This window comes from Gossypium raimondii, chromosome 8 (assembly GCF_025698545.1).
Source record: "Gossypium raimondii isolate GPD5lz chromosome 8, ASM2569854v1, whole genome shotgun sequence".
In the NCBI taxonomy this organism is placed as follows: Eukaryota; Viridiplantae; Streptophyta; class Magnoliopsida; order Malvales; family Malvaceae; genus Gossypium; species Gossypium raimondii.
Window position 1 is genome coordinate 27746171 of NC_068572.1, and position 27771 is coordinate 27773941.

Here is a 27771-nt window from a genome sequence, read left to right on the forward strand (position 1 = left end):
TTTATAAAAATAAACCCTAGACCGAAATCATACTTATGTTTCAGATAGACGAATCCTTTTCATTCCTGGCTTTCAACCAAACAATCTTCTCCATTATACTTGTACCACAGACTACTTCGAGTGTAGGCTCGAACTAATTGAATCAAAACACATAATTAGAAATTCTTTTCTTTTATGTGGAAAGAAGAATTCTCTTCTGAAATAAAAATCGACAAAATCATTATTCTGGAAAATATATTTAATTATAACAGAATAAAAGGCTCTATTTTCTGAAAGAATAACGATATCTTAAAGTTGTGTGTATAGCTCTACCGATGTCATCTATTTATAGGAAAATAAAGTAGAACCCTTGTTGAATTGTAGAAGTTTATTTTAACTAGAAAAACAACTTCCTACTTAGAGTAGGAGTAGGGTGGAAGACATCCCCTAGTATTTCTACTACAGTTGTCACCTCTTCATATTCCATGAGGGGATTTTTGTCTTGTCTCACATCGGGTCCAATTATGAGTACTTTCTAGACCTTTAGATCCAGTACTTTATAATCTGATCCAACCCGATTATGTTTTTCTATTTCCCAAAATAAACTTCAATATTTATATTCAATTAGATAATTTTCTCATCCCAATTTGACCCTCGATAAAATTATGATGATTTTACCCCTGGTAAAATTTTTGAGAAAATATATTTAATATTTCACCATTCAACTTGTTCACTATGATTGAATGGTTTATTTTCATTTTCGGGCTTTAAAATAGCTCAAAAACATAAACTCATTCTTCCTATCATTTCTGAGTAATCCATGTTCATTTGCAAATGAATCATTTCTCATTTTCATTTCTATTTCTATTTTGAGAAAACCACATTAATTTCCAAATAATGTCAATTTCTTCATTTCGGAGAAAACGATAATCATTTCAGAATGTTTTCCATTTCTCTATTTCTATTCATTATGTTCATTTCAATTCAAACACACAATTCATTTCTGATTTCAACGAGCAAATGGAGAGACCGATTAGACATATGCAATTGAGTATCAAATGATTTATAATTAAGTTCCAGGTTTTCGCCTATTAATTATAAACTCATTTTGTTACGAAGTCATTCCAATATAGTATCTTGACTGAGCTCTCCTGAACGACATACCATTTCGAAAGCAACTCGATTAGTGCTCATCCAATGACCTTGTCATAAATATGTTACCCTCATAGGATATGCTTAATCTCTTTGAAATAATATTCATTCTTCCAGTATGATCCTATTTTATCTCATGGTAACCATTACATCTTTCTTCATGAAAACTCAATTACCATCAAATAGGAATTCAATCATTCATCACAAAGACAAATGACTTGTGGCCACGTTTACTTTTCATCTATCATGTAATGTTAATGAGAGGATATCATTTAACTATGTTTTGGGCTATGAATTTCATTTTTGTGAATGAATTTACATACTGCAGAAGTCGTACACCTAACGCACCAACTTTCGGTTCCTTATCTATTCGAACTTAGGCTTTACTTACATCAAAGTGTACGAGTCACGCATACTTAGTCCGTCATCCATTTAGGATTTATGTACGCCACAAGTGAATAAACCAAAATGATTTATGATCTATTCTTCTTGGGTCCAGTCCGATGTATTGTTAGTCAACTCAGCTACATCTATGTCTCTATCTTCTGAGAGTCATCCACTCCGATGCCCAAGATTAAGCATCTCCCCAATTGGACTTAATAGATGACATATTAGTCTTTTAATCAAATGGAAGCAAATGTTGCTCACTAGTTGTCTTTCTGTATTATGATTCGACCATGTAATATCACTTAGTATTAGTTAAACATTAGACAACTAGTGAGCAACATTTGCTTCCATTTTTCTTTGCGTGCAAAAACAATGTAAGAAAAATATACAACATATTAATATAATTCATGAATAATTTTATTAACCAATCTGTTCAAAAAATTACAAGTGTACTTAAATGAAAATACTACACTTAGGGTACTAGATCCAACACTAACCAGCTACAATCATGAATAGGGTTTTTAGGCATTTTTGGATTAGAAATGAGCTTGGACTTGAACTAGAAGAGATTTAGAGAAGTTGAAGATGGTGGTCTGTATGCAAGAGAAAGAGATGCAATACACTTTCAATCAGATAAAGAAAAGGGATTGGAACCCTTACGGTTCTTAGTAAATAAAAGAGAAGACATGGGACCCTGAAACAAAAGGTCAAAAGAAAACGAATCAACAATGAACAAAATAGCTCTAGAGATATACTAGATCAACAATCTTGGGAATAAGAAATGTTGAAATGGGATTAGCCTTAAACACACTTTCTAAAATAAAAAAACAATACCTAAAAGTCCTAATCAATAAAAGAAGGAAAGCAAAATGAAAACACACAATTAACATATCCAACAAAAGCAAAACCCCTAATGCAATGAGTAAAACAGGGAAATGAAATAAAGAGAAAAAAAATGTTTTAATAAGGTAGCTAAACGAAATCAAGGAGACAAATCTTAGGAAGGGATAAGAAAGAAAAGGAAAATGATAGTAAAAGGATAAGATCATGATGATAGAGAGGAAAAATCACTAGTCAAAAGGATTAGATAAAGCTCAATGATAATCTCAAAGGAAAGAACTTTCGTGAGAAAAAATTGCTCCTCAAAGTGTTACAATAAATTATTTACTTTGTAGTCTCTCAAAATGCAGTATAATATCTATTTTATTAACATTTATTAGTTTGTATTAATTTGTATCGATGGTATCATATATAAGGATGATAATTTGGATTATGATTCGAATATCCTCTAAATTTTAAAGATTTGAATATATTGTGAATTCGGATATACCGAATATTCGATTTGAATCTACTAGTTACAAAATAAATTATACTAATAATGTTTGAACCCAAGACTTCATACATATATATATATATATATATTCATGCTTTAACCATCCATGCTTGCCTTAAATATTTTATTATAATTTACACAAATTAATAAATCGTAGAAAACATAATAAAATATTTTTCTAAAATTAAATATAATAATTAATAAAAAATAATATAATATTTTTATTAGAAAAGATATCTTCTTTTAGCATATTATTTTCTTAAATCTCATTTAGCTTCTTTTGAGCTATATTCTTTTGTATCCGTAAACCTAATTGAACAATGAGATAGGATCATCGAAACCCTAAAATTGTGTTCATCCATTTTATTATTTGATCAACTCAATTAATTAAATTAGTTTAAACAAAAAGAATTAATATTTATATAATTAAAATAAATATTATAATATGAATTTGTTTTATAATGTAGGATATAACTATATTTAATACATGTTATCTTAAAAAAATAGTATACATACATGTTTAACTATATACAATTAAGTAAATTACGAATGCATAATAACTATTATGCAAGTATAATATTATAATGTGCATTCTTTTGTTAATGATACATAACCTAAACCTTAAATGTGAAGTTAAATTTTCATAGATTATAATACGTACAATTAAGATAGATTATTAATGATATGTATCCCTATATACAACTATGTTATTATAATGTACATTTTATATTAATGATATGTAAGCTTAAACCCTAAACGTGTAACTAACTTTATGGTAGATTATAATATATACAATTAACTTTATGTAATAAAAGGTATATTATTAATGATATGTAACTTTATATAGAATTATGATATTATAATTTATATTTTATATTAATGATACTAATCTTAAACCTCAGGTTAAGTAATTAAGTTATTTCGGATTGTTATGAAACTTTAAATCTATTTGAAATTTTTATGTTTAATTTGCTAGATATATTTAAATTGACGTGAAATTGTTATGTTTAATTTGGTTGAATTGTTATTCAACTATTTTTGTTAATTTACATTTTTATTAAATATAAATATTTTTTCTTAAAATTGATTTTGTTTAATTTTATATTATTTCGTGAAATATCCTACATATAATTGGATTTTTTTTGCATAATGTTAGGAAATTTTAATTTGTTCGAAATTTTAATTCTTATGTTTAAGTTATTATGTATATTTAAATTGTTATGAAATTATTATGTTTAATTTGTTTAGGTTGTCATTTAACTACTTTTGTTAGTTTACATTTATTTATTATTAATTATAAATAAATTTCATTTAAAATAAATTTTTGTTTGATTTTGTATTAATTTGTTTATTTGGATTCAGATTTTTACAATTTAGATATCCAACATATGATTTAAAATGTTAAATTTAAACTTTTTATGAATTCGTATTTGACGAATAATTCAATTTAGATAGTAATACTTGAAATAATTTGTGGATTTGAATTTTTAAATAGGTTTACAAATCTAGATTTGAATAATCTAAAAATTAAAGATATTTAACACTTTGTCATTCCTAATCGTATCATATTGTAATTAACAAATTTTTATTTTTAAAAAAATTAATCAAGCCTAATAAATTTTACAATTTTTAAAAATTGTACATTAAATGAGTCTATTCAACTTTATTAAATAATTTACTATAGTTTTTAATATTTTTATTTGAAATCTTGTATATTGGAAAAAATAATGAAAGAGTTAAGTACATGTTATGAATATCTTACTAAGTGGATGCCCATCATGATCAAGATAAAGTTTTAATGTACTTTAAATTCTAATAGTTATTAGAATTAGATCTTTACTTCTTTTATACTTCTTATGCCTATAAATAGAGACTTTGAAGAAGTATTGTAATCACCCCTTTTGATCAATAAAGTACATCTTCTATTGCTTTTATATTTTCTTTATTCTTTATTCTCTCCATCTCACTTAATTTTATAACACGTTATCAGCATGATCTTGCTCAAAGTGATAGTTCCTTTTATTGACGATCAAATTTATCCTTCGTGATTTTCAATATCTTTGATGGCAAGATGCAAAGTTTTTACAGGAAGTTTCTTTTATTTAATGTTTCATATCTGATTATTATTTTTCATTCTTCTCTCATTATACGTTATCATTGTTTTGATTAACTTATTTTACTTTTTTTTCTTAAGGATGGTGAAAGATTTGATACCATTATCTATATGAAATCGAGAAGTAAGATTCACTCTCAAAGTTTGCTTTTTGATATTTTCTTGGGGATGATTTCTTTTCTTTATTACAAAGGATGTTTATAATCACTACTTCTCATCCATGGTAACGTAAGTCAATCTAATCAACTTCTTTTGAAATTTTTTGATTTCTATTAAAAGTTCAATTTATATAATTCACTATCCGTATCTCTATGAATTTATAAAACCCTTCACGCATTTAGTTATTGGGATTTTTATGTGGAGATAATTTTTTCATTTTAATAGAATTGATTGGTTTAATTTTGATTTTAATTAAGATATATAATTATTGTGGAATGTGAGTAAAAATACTTACTTGTCATGAATTTTAGGATATTCACCTATTCGTGATAATTTCATATCATTGTAAAATTTGATATGAAATTATGTCATAAGAGGTAGAGGTTAGAAAATGTTTATGTTTAAACTTTTATAGTCAAAAAGTTATTTTAATTTGACATTATAATATTTTGTATTTTGTTGTGGTATGATATATAAAATATATATTATCGACCACAATGATTTATTAGTGACATGAATTTATTATTTTTATGTTTAATATATGTTTTATTTATACCTATTCATTTTATTTTTATATGAATAAATAAAATTTTATTTAAAATAAATTAATCATTCATTAAGGTTATATAATAAAATGATTATATGCTCTCGGAGAGCTAATATTGCATGAAACTGTAAAAGCTCCTTAAGACCTAATATTTTACCTCCTTATGATGTAAAATTTTGTAAAATATAATATTATTTTTAGATCAAGAAGATATAAGTTGAATAAAACCTTCATGTGTTTTACATTAAAACCATATATAATAATAACATGAGATACCCATGTATTTGTATTATATATATTCCCGAAAGAATATATTATACTATTTGATTGAAATATCTAATGTGCTCCTATAGTAGTAATATTGTGAAAATGACTTTAATAGTCTTTTGAATGATCTCATACCTTCTAACGACTAAGAAAAATAATAAGTTACTAATGAAAATTATGAAATTCTTCCCACTAATTTTGCTTCATTCCCAAGTGAATGTAGCGGTACATAACAATTACAAAAAATGAAATATTGAGATCATGATTGTTTTTGTAATTGAGGATGTGATTGGAGACTAATCATGACAACATGAATAGATAAATTTTGATTTAAAATCCACACATGTTTTGCAATGGTGATTATGAAATAAAGAATCAATGGAGGCGTTTAGAAGTTTGTCCTAACCAATTTATTGCATTCCCTAAATTGAATGCAAATATAAATAAAATAAAAAATATAATCATGGACCACTAAAAGTAGGAACATAGTAATAAATAAGAGAGCAATTAGAGTTCTCAAGATAACTCTTCAAAGGGTAAAGATAACTTATGTTATCAATGTGATATGAAATATTATTGGCCACATATGTAGCATATGCCCAAATATTTTGTTTCATTAATATTCTTTGAGGAATGATATGAAAATGTAGTAATAAATTCTATCATTAAAGATAGAAAATATTTATCTTATTTCATACTAAAACAAACAAATATTATTCCAATATTTGATAGTACAAAATTAGTCAAAAGCTCTAGAAGAGCTAATATATTAATATCTTGTTATGGTTAATCCATTGGTTTTAAAAGATATTTATAATGGATCTTATATTGAGATTGTGAATGAGGAAAATATTATATTTCATATGAATCACTATTGTTATAAATATCTATTTTGAATGGATGAAAAGAGAGGATTTGGTTATTAATTTATATTTATTTTATAATCTTTGTGATCTTCTTTTGTCATCATCCCCATTAAGGGTTAGAAGCAAAATATTTGTCTATGAAAGATCTATTTATGAGCAATGAAATATGACAATTCTATCTAAAACTCGTTATGGTTGGATGCACTGAAGTTGTAATTTTTTAGATATTTGAAGATTTTGGCATATTCCCTAAACGAATATTGCATATAATTATTTGGACATTATATTTATTTGGTTGAGTTAGTGACATTATAATATTCACATTGATTTAGACATTTTCAGTAGTAAATGTCACAATAGCACTTATATGTGGATACAAAGTAAAAAGAATGATAATAAAATTATTAATTTGTTACAATTTAGTACAATTGAAACACATGTTAAAGTAAACCATAAGTTTACTAATACAAATGCATTTACTACTTGGCGTGACCAGTTAGACCATCCTGGATCATATATGATACGAAAATTAATTAAGAATTCATATGGACATTCATTAAAGAACTAGAAGATTCTTTAATTTCAAAGAATTCTCATATGTTGCTTGTTCTCAATGAAAACTGATTATTAGAAACTCATTAGCTAAAGTTGGGATTTAATGTCTTGCATTTCTGAAACAAATATGGGCCCATTCATCCACCATGTGGATGGTTTTGATATTATATGATTTTGGTAGATGCATCTACAAAATAATCACATATGTGTTATTAATTTGCAACATGTCGTTAGCAAGATTGCTTGTTTAAATAATTAATTTTAGATCATGCAATTATGACAATTCATCTTTCTAATACTGATAAGTTTATATCTTAATCTTTTATTGATTGAGTTTGAAAAACTTTTGTAAAAGTTTGCGCATAATGGTTTAGAGAAATTATTGATTGAACCCCTCCGATTAATGTCTAAACCATTACTTATGAGAACTAAACTTCCTATTTCAACATGAGATTATGTTGATTTACGTGTTGTACGCATCAAGCCAATAAGTTATAAATACTCCACATTACAATTGGTTTTTGATCAAGAGCTAAATATTTCTCATCTTTGAATTTTTGTATGTGCGTATATGCTCCAATTGCTCCACCACAACGCACAAAGATGAGTGAATCATCAATGAAAGTTGAGAATATATATTAATTACAAGTTTCTTTGTATTATTAGATGTTTTGAATGTATTGGAGATTCAATTATGACATTATTTGTGATTATAATTTTGATTCGACAGTTTTTCTGACATTAGGGGGAGAGAAATAATAATTTGTAATGAGTTAGGGGGAGAGTAATTTGAACCAAAAGTTCAACAATGGTAACTCATTACAAGTTAACTATCAGATGTATTTACAACATTAATGAGAATAATCAAATCAATATTTTAATTTGAACCAAAAGTCCCAGTAGGACAATCAATTAGAATAAATAATAATTTGATCGGTTCCAAAGATGAAAATTCTTCTAGATAGTCATATAATGAAGGTGGATGCTCTAGAAGAGACCCAAGACATAACTAATAAGTAAAACTCTAGAAGAGATTTAGGTATCTCAAACTAAATTTTAAAATAATGAAAATAAGATATCTCGATAAGGTATGTCAATTCGAGAAAATGTGGAATCAAATAATAAAAGTGGTCGATAATGATTTTGCATGTAATATTATTATTGAAATAATGAAATAAAAGGAGGATCTTAAATAAATCTATTGAGAAATATAGATATGGAATAAATTGATCAAAATAGAAAAAATCAACTCAAGTACAATTAAATTTGTGGAGGTTTTGAACCAGTAGTCCAAATATCTAAAGGTATAAAGCCAGTGAGGGTGCAAATGAAGTAGTTTTGTAAAAGCGGAATAAAAATATGAATTTTTTGCTAAGTACTCGATATTGATTATGAAAAATATAATATCCTTTTGTAGTAAATGCAATAACCTTTAGACATTATTTTGACAATTCATAAAAGATTTAACTTATGCCTAATGGTTATTGTTACAACCTTTATAAATCACTATATAGTAAAGTTTATATTAAAATCCTTGAAGGATTTAGAATGCTAGAAGCATATTGAAATTCTAGGAAATTATTCATCTATATTGGTAAATTTGACTCGCTTAATAGTAGTTGAAAGAGGTTTATAAAATGATTCAAAATATCTATTTGTAGTTTTATAGAATGATCATGTTTAAAGTTTGCTATGATTATTATTGAAACTCCGAAGAGATCAAAATATATTTCCTAAAATTTTCCTTCACTCATGATTTTCAAAAAATGGTGATATAAATGTTTAGTAATACATTCAAATAGTTATTTGAAAAACTAGTAATCAAGATTTAAACATATAATATGAGAAAGTATATAATGTTTTCATGAAGGAGAGTAAATACGCTATGTACCCTTTTTCCTTAACTGAGGTTTTATCCATTGGATTTTCGTGATAAAGTTTTTAATGAGGTAGCATATTATGCCTATTATAAATTGTGTACTCTTTTTCCTTCATGAGATTTTTATTCCACAAGTTTTTTCTATTAAAATTTTAACAATATATATTATCTATCAATAGACATTCAAAAGTTTTGATCAATAAAGTACATCCTCTATTAGTTTCATATTTTATTGTGAAAATACTAGTCAAAGTAAAATCTCTACAATCTGGTATGGAGGGGAAATTCTGGAATTCCAACCACACAAATCGGCCGTTTTGACTAATTGACCAACGTTCCGTACAGTGCCACGTGTCGAAACTGGCACGTGCTATCCACACTTCTTCGCCTTCAGATTTCCTCCTCTCAGACTCAGTCCTTCATTTCTCGTGCAAAACCCAAAAGGAAAAGCAGCAGGAGGAAGGAGGAGGCTAACCCTAAAATCACTGCATTTTTTAAAAGGGTACCTACCTTCTTTCTTTTTTTAGTTCTCGATTATTCCTCATCACATAAAAATAAAAATTTGTTCGTGATTTCGTTTTCTGCTTCCTGGAAAATTCTTAAAGAAACGAAAATAGTGTGGAAATTTCGTATTTCCTTTATATCCGATTTATTTAAAACCTTTGATTGGTTTCAGCAGTCTTGATGAATCTGAAGATATTTTTTGTTTGGTTCTGGTTTTCAGGTTCCAACTTTCTGAAATCTGTTTCTGTCTGAGTTGAGTCAGCGAATAGATGACGACTTCTATTTTCACAAATCATAAGGCTACACCTATACGCCATGTAATTGCATGCTCCCTCTTTAATCCTTTATATTTAACCTGCATTATCTGAAACGCTTTCCTGTCATCAATTTTTTTTCATTGAATTATTGTCAGTATATAAATAGATTATTTTTAACACTGAATTCTTATTGATTTGCCATGTAAATCCTATCCACAATTATTCCCCAATTCTTTCATGTCTTTGTTAGGTTTTATTTTTATTTTCAATGATGTGCTTTTTGTATTCTTTGGTTAAGCTTGATATGCCTTCTTCTCAGGCCATCCACTCCGCTGATGTATTTAGCCGGAGGAGGAAGTTTTCGCATCTGCCTTGCAAACTTAATGTGAAGCAGTCAGTGGAAACTGTCCAATTATGGGCAAAAATTAAGAACACTCGCACTACCACGACTACAGCTTTTGCTACTCCAAACGAAAATGATGAAGGTGAAAGAAGCGGTTCGCATGCTTGTTCCGGTGAGCAAGTGTTTGTGCGTTTGGAAAATAATTATAGTTCCAATGATCTGGATGAGGAAGCTGCTGGTTCTCTTCCGGAGTCGGGTTCAGGAGTCTTTCAGATGGCCGAGCACTCGGTAAATCTGGCAAGCCTCCTGGACAAATTGAAGGCTTTACATTTGCATGTATTAGCGTCAGAGCAGTGGAATGCATCTAGGCTGAAATTATGTCACAAGTATGTTGGAAAGTTGAAACTATATTTGTTATGTTTGCCTTCTGTAGTACTGCCAGTGCCATCTTAAATGTTTATCTTATTCACAAGGCTAGTTAATATAAAGAAAGTGGAAAATACTTGAAAGCACTTATTGCAATTGTAGACTACTGTATAAAATCTTATTTTCAGGCATTTTTCTAATTTATGGAGACTTTCTTGTTCCAGCAATTACGTGGAGAGTGCAAAAAACTTAATCCATTATTTGGCTTTGAAATGTCTTGACATTGAGCCACTCAAATACGATCTAGCTTTGATCAGTCTGCTGAATTTGGAGATGGTCAATTCATCTGTCCTTGCAAGTCTTACCACATGCATTGAACTGTTGGAGAACCTACAGTTGAACTCTTCAATAACTGGCAAAGATGTTAGTGCCGGAACTTCCACTCAGGGAAAGCTATATCATCAAACGAATGGGAATTTCACAATAAACACGATGAGAATGAAGGCATGTTTGAACCGAGAGTTATTATTGGGACCACTTCAAGGTAGTAGGTGTACACATATCATGACAACCATTGGAGAAGAAGCTCTTGAGTGTGAAACACTAATAGCTGATCTTATAAAGGCTGGGACCTCAATAATTCGAATAAATTGTGCTCATGGAAGTCCTGAAAGCTGGAGTGAGATAATCAGAAGAGTAAAAAGGAGTTCTCAAATGCTGGAGGCCCCATGTCGAATTCTTATGGATTTAGCTGGTCCAAAACTTCGTACAGATAATCTAAAGCCTGGTCCATGTGTTGTAAAAGTATCCGCCAAGAAAAATGCTACTGGAAAGGTGATTTTTCCTGCACAAGTTTGGCTTTCTCATAAAGGAGCTGGTGCTCCTCCTCCTCATCTTTCTCCTGATGCTGTTCTGTTCATAGATGACGAAAACTTTTTTACTGTAGTTAAAGTAGGTGATACTTTGAGGTTCTTTGATGCTAGAGGTAAGAAAAGGATGCTAAAGATTTCCAGAGTCTTTCATGTTTTTTCTGGTACTGGCTTTATGGCGGAGTGTACTAGAACTGCTTATGTTAGTTCTGGAACAGAATTATATATTAAGAGGAAGAAAGACAGATTACCTGTTGGACAAGTAGTAGATGTCCCTCCTAGAGAGTCGTCTATCAGACTAAGAGTTGGAGATTTACTAATTATTTCACGGGATAGTACATGTGGCGAGGATAATTCCTATGGGCACGCAAGTGGTGCTTATAGAATAACATGTTCATCGGGCTATCTCTTTGATGCAGTCAAACCTGGAGAGCGCATAGCTTTTGATGATGGAAAGATTTGGGGAGTCATAAAGGGAACTACTATTTCAGAGATTGTTGTCTCAATCACTCATGCTGGCCTAAGAGGGACTAAACTTGGATCCCAGAAGTCCATCAACATCCCAGACAGCAATATTAGGTTCAAAGGTGTAACTTCAAAGGATCTAGTGGATCTTGAATTCGTTAAGTCTCATGCAGACATGGTGGGTGTTTCATTTATTAGAGATACTCGTGATATTATAGTGCTTCGCCAAGAACTGGAGGAAAGGAAACTTCAAAACCTGGGGATTGTTTTAAAAATTGAAACAAAAAGTGGGTTTGAAAAGTTGCCCCTCTTGCTTTTGGAAGCAATGAAATCTTCAAATCCTTTAGGGGTTATGATTGCCAGGGGAGATCTTGCTGTGGAGTGCGGGTGGGAAAGATTGGCTGATATACAAGAAGAGATATTATCTTTTTGTAGTGCTGCTCACATACCAGTTATTTGGGCAACTCAGGTCCTCGAATCACTCGTCAAATCCCGAGTTCCTACCAGAGCTGAGATTACTGATGCTGCAAGTGGAAGGAAGTAAGTGATCAATTTGTATTTCCCTATCTATTTCCATATGTTGTCAGTGATATTTATTTAATGCTTGATAATATGTTTGAGCTATGTAAGCACTTTCAGTAGTTAGGCAGCCAGCTTTACATGCATTTTAAGTGCCCTTAAAGCAATTTCATTTATTAACCTCTTCCGACTGTTATACCGGCATAGCATTCCACGAATACATTTCCTTCTGTTCTGTACTCTTCTCCAAATCTGAAAGCCACTTTGATTTCTGATAGCCAATGGATTTCCCTCCACCACACCCATCTTCCCTCTCTTTGTTTCACTTTCTCCATTCTCCTGGTGGAAGGTGTTTAGATGATCAAATGCATGGAACATGGCTTGATTAAAAGCTCCTCTTATTTTTCCAGGGCAAGCTGCGTTATGTTGAACAAAGGGCGACACATTGTAGAAGCTATTTCAACTCTAGATAATATCCTGAACTCGAACTCAAGACAGATGAAAGCTGAAGTTAAGTCACTTGTTCCATCCAGCCATCTTGTTTAGGAAAGTCCGAGTTCTTGCATTTAGTGGAATACTGTTATTGTATAGTTTGCAGCACTATCTGATTTGGAACACCTGAAAGTTCCTTTTTTCTGTCATGGACCTAAAAAGTAGTATATTTTTTTTGGGCTATGTCAATATTCTTAGCATCAGTAACATGCAACCAACTAGAACCTTAAAATTGGTACTGTAGGTTATATCATTTAACGGTCTTATATTATTATATTAATTATCATTTATATTCTAAATACAGCCAGTATCAACACAATGCCGATCACAGTATCTGAAAAACACGTACATGTTTTTAGACAACCTAATGTTTCTCTTCCTCATGGATGGCCATGGTGATGTATCTTAGAAGTTGCATAGTTCCATAATGTTATTGGAAACTAAGAAAAGAATATTTACAAAAATAAGAAAAGAATATATTGATAAAAATTACTTGCGCTTCATCTCTAGGGTTAGCTTGTTTATATATAAGTTTACATAATTTAAATAATAATATCAAATCTAATCCTATCCTAGAATTAATCTTAAGAATCTATAACACTCTTTTAAAGTTAAAAGCATACATATCGATCATATCCAACTTGTTATATAGATATTCAACCTAATCCTCACTCAATGTCTTTGTAAACAAAACAACAAGATGTTTACATGTCTTCAACAAGTTCTTTCATGATAAACTAGATTTGAGCAATGCGTAAAGCAGCTTGATTATTGTACAAAAGCGGGTTTTTACAAAATTATTATAAAAAAATAAAAATAACCAAAATATTATAACTTTTTTATTTACCAAAATATTATAATTTTTTTTTATTTACCAAAATATACCACAAAAAAAAAAAAAAGAAAAAAAACACGACAACAACTGATCAAAGCCAATCACATTAAGCGCACCAAAAGTGCCAAAGAGACTGGCGGCACCAATGATGCCAAAAGACTAAAATGTAACTATCTGCAGTTTCAAGGACCTGACGTGCAAATTTATCATTTTAAATTTTGAAAGTGAATTGCTGCTGCTGTGCGTGCGTGTGGGGCGCACTAAAATTGAAATGTGACTAATTGCCTTCTAAGCCCTCCTTATTTATTATTTTCTTTTTATTCCCCTTCAACTCACTTTTTTATTTAATAAACAAGCCCTCAACCTATTTTTGTAGTTAAATAAGCTCTTAATCTATGATTTTTACTCATAAAAGCCATTTATTTTATTATTAAAGTAAATATATTTTACCTAAAGTAAAGCTATTTAAAAAGTATAAACTAATTCACATTTTATGTATTCTTTTGGTAATTTGATGAGAATAGTTTATTTAAAAATTTACTAAATTTGATGAGAATAGTTTGTAATTATAATTTATTTTTCTACTTGGGTTACATTTATGGGTGATCAGTTTTTATTATTATACGGTTTTCAATAAGGCATGCCCGGTATTTCTATTAATTTTTTAATTAAATCTAATATTAGTTAAGTGATAATTAAGATACTTAGAATTCTAATTAAGTAATAACTCTATTTTAATTTAATAAACTATTCTCATTTAATAATTCTATTTTAATTTAATAAACTATTCTCATTTAATAACTCTATTTTAATTTAAAAAATTAAGTAAACTATTTTAATTTAATTTTTTAAAATTAAAATAGAGTTATTAAATGAGAGAATTCTAATTAAGTAATAACTCTATTTTAATTTAATAAAATATTCTCATTTAATAACTCTATTTTAATTTAATAAACTATTCTCATTTAATAACTCTATTTTAATTTTAAAAAATTAAATTAAAATAGATTTTAAAAAATTAAATTAAAATAGTTTACACAATTTTTAAATTAAAATAGAGTTATTAAATGAGAATAGTTTATTAAAATACCGTACATGCCTTATTGAAAACCGAAGTAATAATAAAACCGATCACCCATAAATGTAACCCGAGTAGAAAAATAAATTATAATTATAAACTATTCTCATCAAATTTAGTAAATTTTTAAATAAACTATTCTCATCAAATTACCAAAATAATACATAAAATGTGAATTAGTTTATACTTTTTAAATAGCTTTACTTTAGGTAAAATATATTTACTTTAATAATAAAATAAATGGCTTTTATGAGTAAAAATCATAGATTAAGAGCTTATTTAACTACAAAAATAGGTTGAGGGCTTGTTTATTAAATAAAAAAGTGAGTTGAAGGGGAATAAAAAGAAAATAATAAATAAGGAGGGCTTAGAAGGTAATTAGCCACATTTCAATTTTAGTGCACCTCACACGCACAGCAGTAGCAATTCACTTTCAAATTTTAAAATGGTAAATTTGCATGTCAGGTCCTTGAAATTACAGATAATTACATTTTAGTCCTTTGGCACCATTGGTGCTACCAATCTCTTTGGCACCTTTGGTGCCGCTAATATGATTGGCCTGATCAGGCTGTTGTCAGGGTTTTTTTTTCTGTTTTTTTTGTATATTTTGGTAAATAAAAAATTTATAATATTTATAAAAAAAATTATAATATTTTGGTTATTTTTTATTTTTTAATAATAATTTTGTAAAAAAACCCTACAAAAGCGTTTTTGGTGATGGATACTCCAATAAAATTTTAGTTAACAAATTTCGTATCCACATAATTTCATACATGGATTGTGTCATAATCCTGTATTTTGATTCAACACTTGATTGGGATGCAACATTTTGCTTCTTTTTCACCAACAAAAACACAAAATCTAGTAGTAGACCTATCTATCTTGGATTCAACCCAATCGACATATGCAAAACATTTAGTAGGAGTATGCCCATGATTGTTGTATAATATGCCACGCTCTAGAGCTTCTTACAAGTAACATAAGATCTGCTCTGACACCACTCAATGTTCGACTGTGGGTGAAGACATAAATTGGCTAAGAATATTCACAAGAAATGCCACATTCACATGAGTTACAGTAAGGTAGTTTAATTTCCCAACTAGCTTATTATATTTTAGGACCATCAAAATGATCATATTCCTCTTTCGTAAGATACACATTGGGAACCATTGGAGTACTATAAGGTTTAGCTGCTAATTTTCCAATTTTTACTAGTAGATGAAGAACATACTTTCTTTTAGACAAAAAAAAATTATCTTCTTGCATCTTGTTACTTCTACCACCCAAAAGTACTTCAACTTACCTAAGTTATTCGTATGAAATCTAGTATGAAAAAAAATCTTGATAGAAGAGATCCTTACAAACATCATTTCATGTAATAATGATATCATCAACATATACTAAAAAAAGAATAGCACCAACTTCAGATCTTTTGTAAAACATCGTATGATCACAATTGCTTTTCTTTAGTCCAAACTGTTGAATTGTCTTACTAACTTTTCGAATTAGGCACGAGGGCTTTGCTTCAACCCCTAAAGGTATTTCTTCAGAACACATACCTTCCCATACTCCCCTTAAGTAAGAACCTAAGTGGCTTCTCCATATAGATTTCTTCTTAAATATCCCCTTGATGAAAGACATTCTTAATATCTAATTGGTGTTAAGACCAATTATGAGAAACAACTTGTGAAAATAATAGAAGAACAGAGGTGAGTTTGGCCACAAGAGAGAAAGTTTCTGAATAATCCACCTCATAATTCTGAGCATATCCTTGTGCAACTAATTTAACTTTAAGCTTAGCCCCTGAGTTAACTAGATTAACCTTAACGGTGAATACCTATTTGCAATTAACAACCTTTTTACCAACAAGTAAATCACTAAACTCCAAGTACCATTCTCATCTAATGCATGTATTTCTCCAACATTACATCATGTCACATCTCGAAATTGGGTTTAGGAGCTTCGAGGGTATTTTTGGAATTATGGCTCGAAATGTGTTAAAAAATTCAAAATGTGGTAACTCAAAAATACCTTCGTCTATGGCTTTTTAAAAATTAAACCAATTTAAGAAAATAATGTGGAAAAGACATTTAATTTTAAAAGGGGGACTGTTTTGTAAAAGGGTGTAAATGTGAAAGAGGCCCAAAGGTAAATATACCAAAGTTTTAAAAATACCCTATTTTCCCCTCCACCTACAGGAAACTCACGACATTCATTCTCCCCTCACCCTATTTGCCATCCCTTGAAATCTCCAAATACCATTCATCAATTTTGATCTCTATTACTCTAATCCTTTGTAGTTTTATCATCTTTCTAACATTAAACCCTCTTTAAAAACTAAGAATTACACTAAAAACACCTTTAATTCCATTATTATTCAACTTGTGGATTTTCTAAGATTTTTCATTAATCGTTTGTTTTTCCCTCAACCAAGATAATGTTTCATTTTCCTAATATTTTTTTATGTAGTTTATCCATTTGAATCAAGTTTTAATCTATTGAATCAAAGATTTTGTGTAGAAGTCAAAATTAGAGTCGTTAATGGCAAAATTTGGGATTTTGGACAAAATTACAGTTTCTACATGATTTTCAATTTATTTTGATGTGATTAAAAATTTTTTAAACTTGCTTTAAAGTTTTGTTGAAAGATTTGAAAGTTTTGTTGAGTTTTTATAAAAATGGGCATGGATGTCGAAATTTTCGGAACCATTAACTTGTGGAATTTTGACTGTCTTAAAGGTTGAGAATTATTCTTGAATGAGTAATTAGGTGTTTAGAATCAGTTTTAAGTGATGGGATTGAATGTGAAATAAGGAATTTGAGTCTCGGCTATGCTAGTCGAAAATTTTAGATCTAAGAGGAACTAGCCTTAGACCTTCATTTTTGTTTGTTTAATTTGTCTTATAGCTACTAATTAATTGTGTATATTGTGTGGTGAATATGTGTGAAGTTTCAGAATCATTGGGATCTTCTTCGAGTAAAGCGAAAGGTAAGGAAAAACTAGTTTAAGCTTTCGAAAAATAGGAGAAAGCGTGAACGGTGAGTGTTTTGGAATCGCTGCTTGTAGACACAATTCATAGTGTTAAACGAGAGCTTAGGAGTAGCCTAAACCCCTATCCTAAGCTCTGAGTGTAAGTTTTCTTACTCCTCACATTTATCTTGCCAAATTGTGACTATGTGTTATGGATTGAGTAAAATGATGTGTTAACGTGACACGTGATATATGCGTATGTTAGCTCTTACGAAATGCATCAGTTATTGGATACATCTTTAGCACCTCATATAAAAATTATCATGGAGGGCAAGACTTCAGATTTTGCTTTTAATTCTGAGGGAGTTTTGTGCTATCGTGGGAGATATTGTGTACCTTCAGATTTAGAGTTGAGACAGTCTATTCTGAGGGAAACGTATAACAGTCCTTACCTATGCATCCCGAAGAAAGTAAGATGTATCGGGATCTTTGTGAGCAGTATTGGTGGCCGGGACTTAAGCGTGATGTGACTGATTTTGAGGCAAGATACTTGACATGCCAACAAGTCAAGGCTGAGCACCAATTTCCTTCTGGTTCGCTCCAACCTATTCAGATTCCTCAGTGGAAATGGGAGTGTGTCACCATGGATTTTGTTAGTGGGCTACCTTTGACGCATTCTAAGAAATACTCCATTAGGGAGATTGTTGACCTGTTAACTAAGTCTGCCCATTTTCTACTAGTGCGTACTGACTACTTGTTACCGAAGTTGGCGAAGTTGTATATCTCTGAAATTGTGAGACTTTATGGGGTACCAATTTCTATCATTTCTAGTCAGGATTCTTGTTTCACGTCTCAATTTTGATATAAACTACATAAGGCACTTGGTACAAGGTTGAAATTTAGTACAACTTTTCATCTGCAGTTTGATAGGCAGTCTGAAAGAGTTATCCAGAGTCTCGAGGATATGTTGAGAGGTTGCGTGATTGATTTTCGAGGTAGTTGGGAGGAACATTTGCCGCTTGCTAAATTCACGTGTAATAATAGCTTCCAGTCAAGTATTTAGATGGCTCATTATGAAGCTCTTTAGAAACACAAGTGTAGGACAGCTCTGTGTTGGACGGAATTTGGGGAGAAGAAAGTGTTAGGACTAGATTTAGTGTAAAAAAAAGAATACTATGAAGATTATCTGGGATCATTTAAGAGTAGTATCGGAGTGACAAAAGTCTTATTTTGACTTGAAGAGGAAAGATATAGAGTTCAATGTTGGTGATCGAGTCTTCCTTAAGGTTTCACCTTGGAAGAAAGACTTGAGTTTTGGCCGCAAGGGGAAATTAAGTCTGAGGTTCATTGGACTCTATCGCATCGTTAAGAAAGTTGGACCAGTGGCATATAAAATAGAGTTACCTCCAAAGTTGGATCATATCCTTGATGTTTTTCACGTGTCCATGTTGATACGTTATCGATCTGACCCTTCTCATATAGTTCTAGTTGAGGAGATTAAAGTTCATTCAGATTTGTTATTTGGTGAGAAACTGATATAGATCTTGATCATGAGGTCAAGTTTTTGCGGAGGAAATAGATTCAACTTGTAAAGGTTTTGTGGAGGAATCATGACTCTAATGAGGCCACTTGGGAGCCAGAAGATTCAATGCTACAACAATATCCTTACCTTTTCCCATCAAGTAAAATTTAAGGACAAAATTTATTTTTAAGGAGGGTAGAGTTGTCACATCACACATTTTTATTATTAGCGGCACAAAAATTGAAACAAGGAAGTGAAGTACTATAGTGGTTTAATGCTCATTAGCTATCCTAGTGGTACTAAGTTCAAGTCCCCTTGATTATGCCTTTTTATTTAATTTTTTTACACAAAAACCCATGTGATTATTAAGCTTGTTGTCCACCTCATAGCTTCCATGAATAGGAGGATTCCTTTCCTCAATTATGGGTTAAACTTACCATAAGTTGAGGGAGCATGATCCCTCTTTTTACTCCATGTCCCACTCTCTTGCCATTTCATCTCAACCTTGCCATAGAAGAGGTTCATTGAACCTAGACCAACTTGACCAACCTCTCCTCTCACTCACCCATCTCTCATTGTCATCCCTTCCACCCCCTCTCTTATTTCTCTTTTTCCTATTCTATTTTCACCTATTTTCTCTTTTTTTTTTTTTTGCAAAACCACCACCCTTTCTCTTTTCATATTTTCTTCCTTCCTCCACCATGACCGAAGCCTTCACCACCGACCACTACATCTCGTAGCCACAGTTCCTCTTCTTCCTCTTTCTCTTCCCCATTGTCGCCCATTGTTGCTGTGACCACCACCACAAGCCATCGTAAATTCTTTTCTCTTCTATCCCTTTTTCCTTTCATCGTAATATTTCACCTTTTTTTTTGAACCTCCACCATTTTTTCTACACCCTTTGCCGTACCGTCGCTTCACATGTCACTGGATCGCCGCCGCCACCAGTGGTTGAGTTTCTCTTCTTTTTCTCCTCATTTCTTTAACATTCTTTTTATTTTGATTAATATTATAACCTCTCTATTTTAATAATTCTTTTAAATCACCCAACTCTACGGTCTCGTATCTATTTTGATCCATTAACCATCTCGAATTGATTGAGTGTGTAAGATTTGATTATTTGATCATCAACTTCTCCTCTTAGTGTTTTCCTCTCTTAGATGAATGGTATAGTGGTCATAGAATTTATTTTTATTTCATGTGTTAAAACTACTCTTTATATTCTTTAAAAGGCTGAATGATAATAATAGGAGAGATCCTTAACTTTCGATCGGAGATCATCAATTCGAATGTCAAAACCATGGGATAAGTGTTATGGTAAGGCTTTTAGTGACCAATTTATTAGTAATAAAACATCTTTGACGAATCCTAACCTATATTCGTTTTTGTGTGTTAGATACGCCTTTCGGGTTTAGATCTAAGTGAAAGCACTATTAGGGGATTATGACATTTTGGATCTACGAAAAAGGTGGGGGTTCAATACCATTTATATTAAATATAATATTGTGATAAACAAAGTATGTTAATATGAAAATTGAGATTAAACGCAAGTACAATGAGTACTTCAAAGGAGGGTTGAAAAACTCATCGAAAAAGATTACCAAGTAAGTAAACCTAACCAAACGATTCTATGAAAGCATGATATATGTTGTGATGGTAACCGTGATTGTGATATATGTGTAAATCTCATCATTATGATATGTGATACATGGCATGTGTGATACTTTTGATGATCTAAAGCATGTGATATTTATATATGTGTTTGTGTACATTTGAGATCCATGATCTACTGTGAAAAACATGTTAAAACATGTTAAAGTGGTTACAAGTGATCAATATGTGATATGTGATTATAACAGCATGTTTACATGCCTAAGTGTAAAAGTGAATAATATGTCTTAAAAAGTGAAATTGCCATATCACATGCTTGGGGTAGGTTTGTGAAAGGTGGAAGTAAGTGCCGGCTTATCTGCAAATTAGTGGTGGCTTGTCCACAAATGGTGTTTCGGATGGACAAGTTCTAAGGAACTCGGTATTGGTCTGTAGTGAAGATGGGTAGGAGATTTTAAAAAATGTGCTTCGTTTTAAAGTATGCATCGACATGTTCATGCATAAGTTTCAGTGTTAGAACTTGTGGTTATTATGATGATTGATAAGTTAAGATTGATATTTTGATTTGTATGTAATTTTATTTGTGTTGATCTCACACTGGCCTTTTTAAAGCTCACCCACTTTACATATGTGTTTCAAATAATCCTTGTGGTTAAGACTTGGATGCGGTCGTCAGTGATGCTCTCAGAAATTGTTTTATAAAAATATAGATATTTTTACACTTGAGACTTTTATGGACTTTATTACTATTTGGGATTTTTATTTTTTGGTAAAGTATAGAACTGTGTCATGGGATTTTTAAACTCTGGACATTTGGATTGAATAAATTGTATTTTTTTAATAAAACTATTTTCCCTAAATTCAATATATCAAATTTGAATTTAGTAGAATCACTAGGTTGATTTCCAAATAATAATGAATGATTTTTTATCAAGTTTTCAAAATTATCTTCATCATTTTTTAAAAAGAAATAATAGCACGTGTTTTCAAAAATGATCTAACGCATTTCAACTAAATGTTTTCACCATATCTATGGCTCCTGTAATTGCTTAGATCAGGTCGTAGTGTCTAGGCCCGATTTGAGGGGTTACATTTAGTAGTATCAGAGTCCGATTCAAAACTCGAACTATAGGTATAGTTTTTTTGAAAAACTTCATGCATTATAAAAAGGTATTTTAGGAACAAACATGTCTCATGTTAAAATTGTTGTAAAAAAAATCTGAGACTCTTGAAGCCTATCCGAGGTAAGTCTTCTTTAGATTTGAAACTATAGATAGGAAATGATAGATAGTGAGATAAGTGTAAAATGAAATAAACTTTGATTAAAAAAATATTCAAGTTATAACATAAAAACTAACCTTTATTGACAGAAAATTCATAAAACATAAAATGTGTACTCGCGGAGTTAGAACTCGGGGAATGAGAGCTCGCGAAGAGCAGGGTTAAGGAACCTGAATCAACTCATCCACATCTTATGTGCAAACTCTTGAGCCAACAGCGGAAAATGTTGAACGTGCACCCACTATTGAGGAGAGTCAACATGAGCCTGCGAACATGCTTCGAATGTTAAAGCGAGTGGTGGGTGCTCAGACTGGGGCCAATAGTCATAGTACTATAGCTAAGAGGCTTCATTCGAGTAGAGTCAAACTATTTAGGGGTGTTGCGCAAATGACCCCTACTGTAGCTAAATACTTGCTAAAGGCTACAAAGAGAAATTTAGATGATATGGAGTGTACCCCAGAGCAGAAGCTTAAGGGGACTGTGTCACTACTACGAGATGAGGCCTATCGCTGGTGGCAGGCCATTGTGAGCGGTACTCAAGCTGGTCGACTGACGTAGGAGTATTTTCTAGATGCCTTCCAGAAGAAATATGTAGGCATGAGGTACGTTGAGGCCAGAAGACTGGAATTTATTGAGCTCAGGCAGGGTAGCATGTCCTTGACTGAATACGAGGTTGAGTTCTAAGGCTTAGCCATTATGCTCTGGGTATGGTTACGACTGAGCAGGATAAGTGTGCCCGATTTGAGTTTGGGCTGAGATCTGAGTTGATGATGCAAGTGGCCTTGCTTCAAGAAAGGGGTTTTAAAGCTTTTGTGGAAAAAACAAAAATCTGTGAGGAAGTCAGAAGCATAGAGCGAGAAAGGAAGGAACAGGCGAGAATTCCTGCAAAGAGAGAATTAGGCCCTAATGTGCAGGCTCCGCGTCCAATTAAGCGAGCCAAAGAAGATCGACCTCGCTAGAACTTCGTTGTAGTGGAAGGCATAATTTAGAACTATGCCACTTGTGGCAAGAGGCATTTAGGTGATACTTGGAAGAGAATGGGTGTATGTCTAAAGTGCGAGTCACTGAATCATAACATCTGAGATTGTCCATAACTTAATAAATAGATGCAAGTAGTGGGGCAAAATCGAGCCCCAAACTAGAGAGCTGGACAGCAGCTCAAAAGACCTCAGGGTTAGAATAGAGGCAGAAATGCTAGGAAGAGGCAGTGAGCACTGGGTCAGGGTGCTAATTGGGGCAGATGCGAGGTAACCAAGACTTCTGTATACGACTAGATACAGATAAGATTGTGATGCAACAGATGTGATAGTAGGTACTTTTACAGTTAATGTTATTCTATACTTTGCATTAATTGATATAGGTTCTACCCTATCGTATGTGTCTTGTGTGATGGCTGATAAGCTGGGAATTCGGGTAGTGGAGACTGTAAGTGATATAACTATCCTTAGTCCCTTAGGGAAATCTATGCATGTGAACAAGATATATAGGAGATGTCCGTTGCAAGTCCAAGGTGAGGTATTTCCTACTAATCTAATGGAATTGCCTTTTGGAGAATTTGATCTCATATTGGGCATGGATTGGTTAACTGAGCATCGGGTTAGTCTTGATTGTATACGACAAGGGTTACCTTGAAGACTCCAAATGGAAATGAAATAATTATGATCGAGGAGCATTGGAACTACTTATAAAATGTGATATCTACCTTAGTAGCTGATAATTTGATTCGTAAAGGATGTGAGGCCTATCTAGTGTATATCTTGGATACGAAGGTGGATGGTGCAGTGTTGGAGAATATTCGTGTAGTGAAAGAGTTTCTAGACGTATTTCCAGAAGAGTTTCCTGGTTTACCTCCAAAATGTGAGGTCAAGTTTGGAACTGAGTTGTTTCTTGGGACAGCACCGGTATCTATTACACCTTATCGCATGACACCTAAAGAGCTTAAAGAGCTCAAAGTGAAGTTGCAAGATTTACTTGATCGTGGCTTTATAAGGCTAAGTGTATCACCGTGGGGAGCTCCAGTGCTATTTGAGAAGAAGAAGGATAGGTTGATGAGGCTTTGTATCAAATACCGTAAGTTGAACAAACTGTCTGTGAAGAATAAATACCCTTTGTCGAGGATCGATGACCTTTTTGATCAATTTAGGGGTGCCACAATTTTCTCCAAGATTGATTTGAGGTCAGGTTACTATCAGTTGCAAGTGAGAGAGGTTGATATACCTAAAACTACTTTCAGAACTCGGTATAGGCACTATGAAATTCTAGTGATGCCCTTTGAACTTACAAATACTCCCGCTGCTTTCATGAATCTCATGAACAAATTCTTTCAGCCTTATCTCGATCAGCTTGTTGTTGTCTTAATTGATGACGTTATGATATACTCCAAGTCTGAGTTGGAGTATGATGAACACTTAAGGTTAGTTCTTCAAACCTTATGGAGAAAAAGTTGTATGTAAAGCTAACTAAGTGTGAGTTTTGGCTCCGAGAAGTGATGTTTTTGGGACATGTGGTATCTGCTGAAGGTATCCATGTTGACCCCAAGAAGATCGAGGCTGTTCTGTATTGGAAGCAGCGTAAGAATGTTAGTGATATTCAGAGTTTCTCGGAGTTGTTAGGTATAATCGGAGGTTCGTTGAAAGATTTTTGTTGATTGCGGCATTGATGATAAAGCTATTGAGAAATAGTGTGCCGCTACCCTTTAGTTTCACCTATGGGCCTCCACCCTTGTTCACTATTAAGGGTTTCCTCCTTTGGCTTTTTGTAAGATTTTTCCCTAGGGTAAATCCAACAACCCAAGATATCTTCTCCTCTTTTTTAGATTTTCTTTTTGGTTTAAAATCCCTTCCTTTAGGGTAGGTGGTTATCAGCCCTTGATCTCATGATCTATTTTCTTTTTTTTTTAGACAGATTTTCTGGTACAAGTAGAGTTGGGCTAAAACTATTATGTGTTTAGTGTTGACTCAGTATTCCTGGAATTGCCACGACATTCGTGTTGGAAAACTGTCCAACCTTTTGCCACGATAAACCTTCATTCCTTTATTTCTTTCTCCTCATCCTACACCTGCCAATTACAACCAAACAAATTCTTCCTGTAAACAAGTAAAAGTAACATATAATAACATTTAAGCACAGTCCAATCTTCTTAATGTAATGCAATGAAAATTACGAATGGAATATCCTAAAATGCAATTAAATTTACTTATGTACAGGCAATATAACTCTTTTCAAGAGTTATCACAACCCTAAACCTGAGTTATTGCTTGTCCTCAAGCAAGATATGCATGAATGCATGAATGTAAGAATTGTCATAGCAACATAATCATCTTTGCATTGTGAGACCCTTAAGAGAGCATTTTGTACTTCAGTTCTCAGCAATCTTCTATGTCTAAAAATTTGATTAAGTTTCATAAGCTTATTTAGCAAAGGCAGTGCAAAAAGTATTGCCTTAAAAGAAAGAAAAACCTTACGTATTCATGCAATTTTCACTATAGCAAGTACCTCTTAATTTACTTAGTTCATCTTTTAACTAACTCAGTTTTCCTTTTTTTTATTCTCTAGCCTTACACATACTCAAACACATACATATCTATTTATTATGCCTATTTTTTACAAGGGTATTTAGCTGGTCATATGATTCTTTGACTCGACAGTTACAATGGAGCATACACTAAATTGTCAAATACTCAACCATGTCACAACTTGAATACTAACTCATGAAGCTAAGGTTTTTAGCTGAAAAGATGGATGGTGGAAACAACTACCCCCTTAGCTACTCAGCCTATTACTATAGTGGAGTGCCTCTATACTACTTATTATTGTTGTTGTTATTGTTTTACACACTCTTACTCAAACTTGTTTTTCTAATAAACAACACAATGGAGCAAACAAAATGTTGCTGACCTACTCAGCAGTTCCAATCATTGGAGTATTTATGGCATTTTTTAGATTTTTTCCCTTGAATTCTCTTAAACATTGCCACTTTATTCATTGTTAATTATCGGCATTGTAATGAATTTAGCTTCAAGGATCTTTAAGTTTATCAAAAGAAACTTATTATAGATCAAATGTAATTGGAATTAGGACATCCTAATTTTAGGGATCAATTTACAAGAAAACTATCCTCAGCTAACGTCACCTAATACACTGTCACAACTTTCTAAGTTTGTAGAAGAATTAAGTTCCTCATTGAACATCACAGACAAAAATATACTCATCATAGTCTAAAATTTTCTTTTTTGACAGTTATGTGTACTATGGCAAAATGAATGGAAAATGAACAAAAATACTAAAACACGCATGCTCAACTAAATATATAATGCAGTCTAGATGCACAATACGTCCCCAAACCTAAGGATGTATTGTCCTCAATGCATGTATAAGTATGAATAATGAATAAAGGGAGAAAAACTTCCTGAGCTTGGAACTGAATGGTAGTACTTTAATTACGGCTAGTGGTCTTTCATGCACTCATCTTATAACGCATCGGCCTTTTAAGTAAATTGAGTGGTACATCCCCCTCTTCATTATCAAATCTAGTGAGTTCATCAATAATCCGATCGACCTCACGATCTTGTTCAATCATCGGTTCAGTAGAATGAGGTGGAACAATCGCAGTGCTGTCCACTGGTGGTGCAACTCAGGGATTTGATTCCTTTTCATCCTTACTATCAGTCTCAATTGTGATAGACTCTGCTTTCTCTAGTTCTTCCTCTGGTTCTTTGGGTGCATTCTTTTTATTGTCAAGATTTGTCTCAACGGGCTCTGTGTTACAAACCCCTTCCCCACCTATAGTTTACTAAACAAATGAAATGAAGTAACTAAAAGAATTTTAAATCGAAAAAATGAAATAAAAATGAAAAGAACTTTCAAGATGTTGAAGTTAAACATCTCGAATATCAATGGACTATTTGTCTCACTCTACATGACACCCTAGTAGTGTTTCAAGCGTTGTCCATTAACTTTAAATATGTCCCCCATTTTCATGTCCTTGACATCAACAACTCCATGCGGATATACATGAGCTACCAAGCATTGTTAATCAAAATTGAAAGTTCTATTTTGCTCGAGCAAATAGCACAAGGGTCTCTGCTCAAATGAATCTTTAGCACTATCAGAATTGCTGTGGAAAAATCTCGTGACCTCTTCCTCCATTGTTGCTCCTACCAAGTCAATCGCATCGCATTCTTCATTCTCATCAACACATTTCGGCGCATTAAATACATTGAATATGACCTACTGATCATTTATCCTCACGGTTAGTTCACCTTTCTGCGCATCGAATAAAGTTCTACCTGTAGCAAGAAAAGGTCTTCCAAGAATAATTGATACATCTTTGTCAGTTTTACATTCTAAAACATGGGATAGTGAAAATCCTTGGGTCCTTCAACTTTGGAGGTAATTTATTCATCAACAGTGTTGTACACC

General features: G+C 31.9%; 1 protein-coding gene across 1 annotated transcript; it reads left to right on the plus strand.

Annotated features, from left to right (window-relative positions):
* The first annotated feature begins 9572 nt into the window (after positions 1–9572).
* On the plus strand, positions 9573–13235 carry LOC105791124 (plastidial pyruvate kinase 4, chloroplastic). The gene is made up of 5 exons (XM_012619041.2): positions 9573–9739; positions 9962–10058; positions 10318–10727; positions 10932–12581; positions 12971–13235. The coding sequence occupies exons 2-5, from the start codon at positions 10011–10013 to the stop codon at positions 13104–13106; spliced, it is 2244 nt and encodes a 747-aa protein (XP_012474495.1). The 5' UTR covers positions 9573–9739; positions 9962–10010; the 3' UTR covers positions 13107–13235.
* Positions 13236–27771: the final 14536 nt, after the last annotated feature.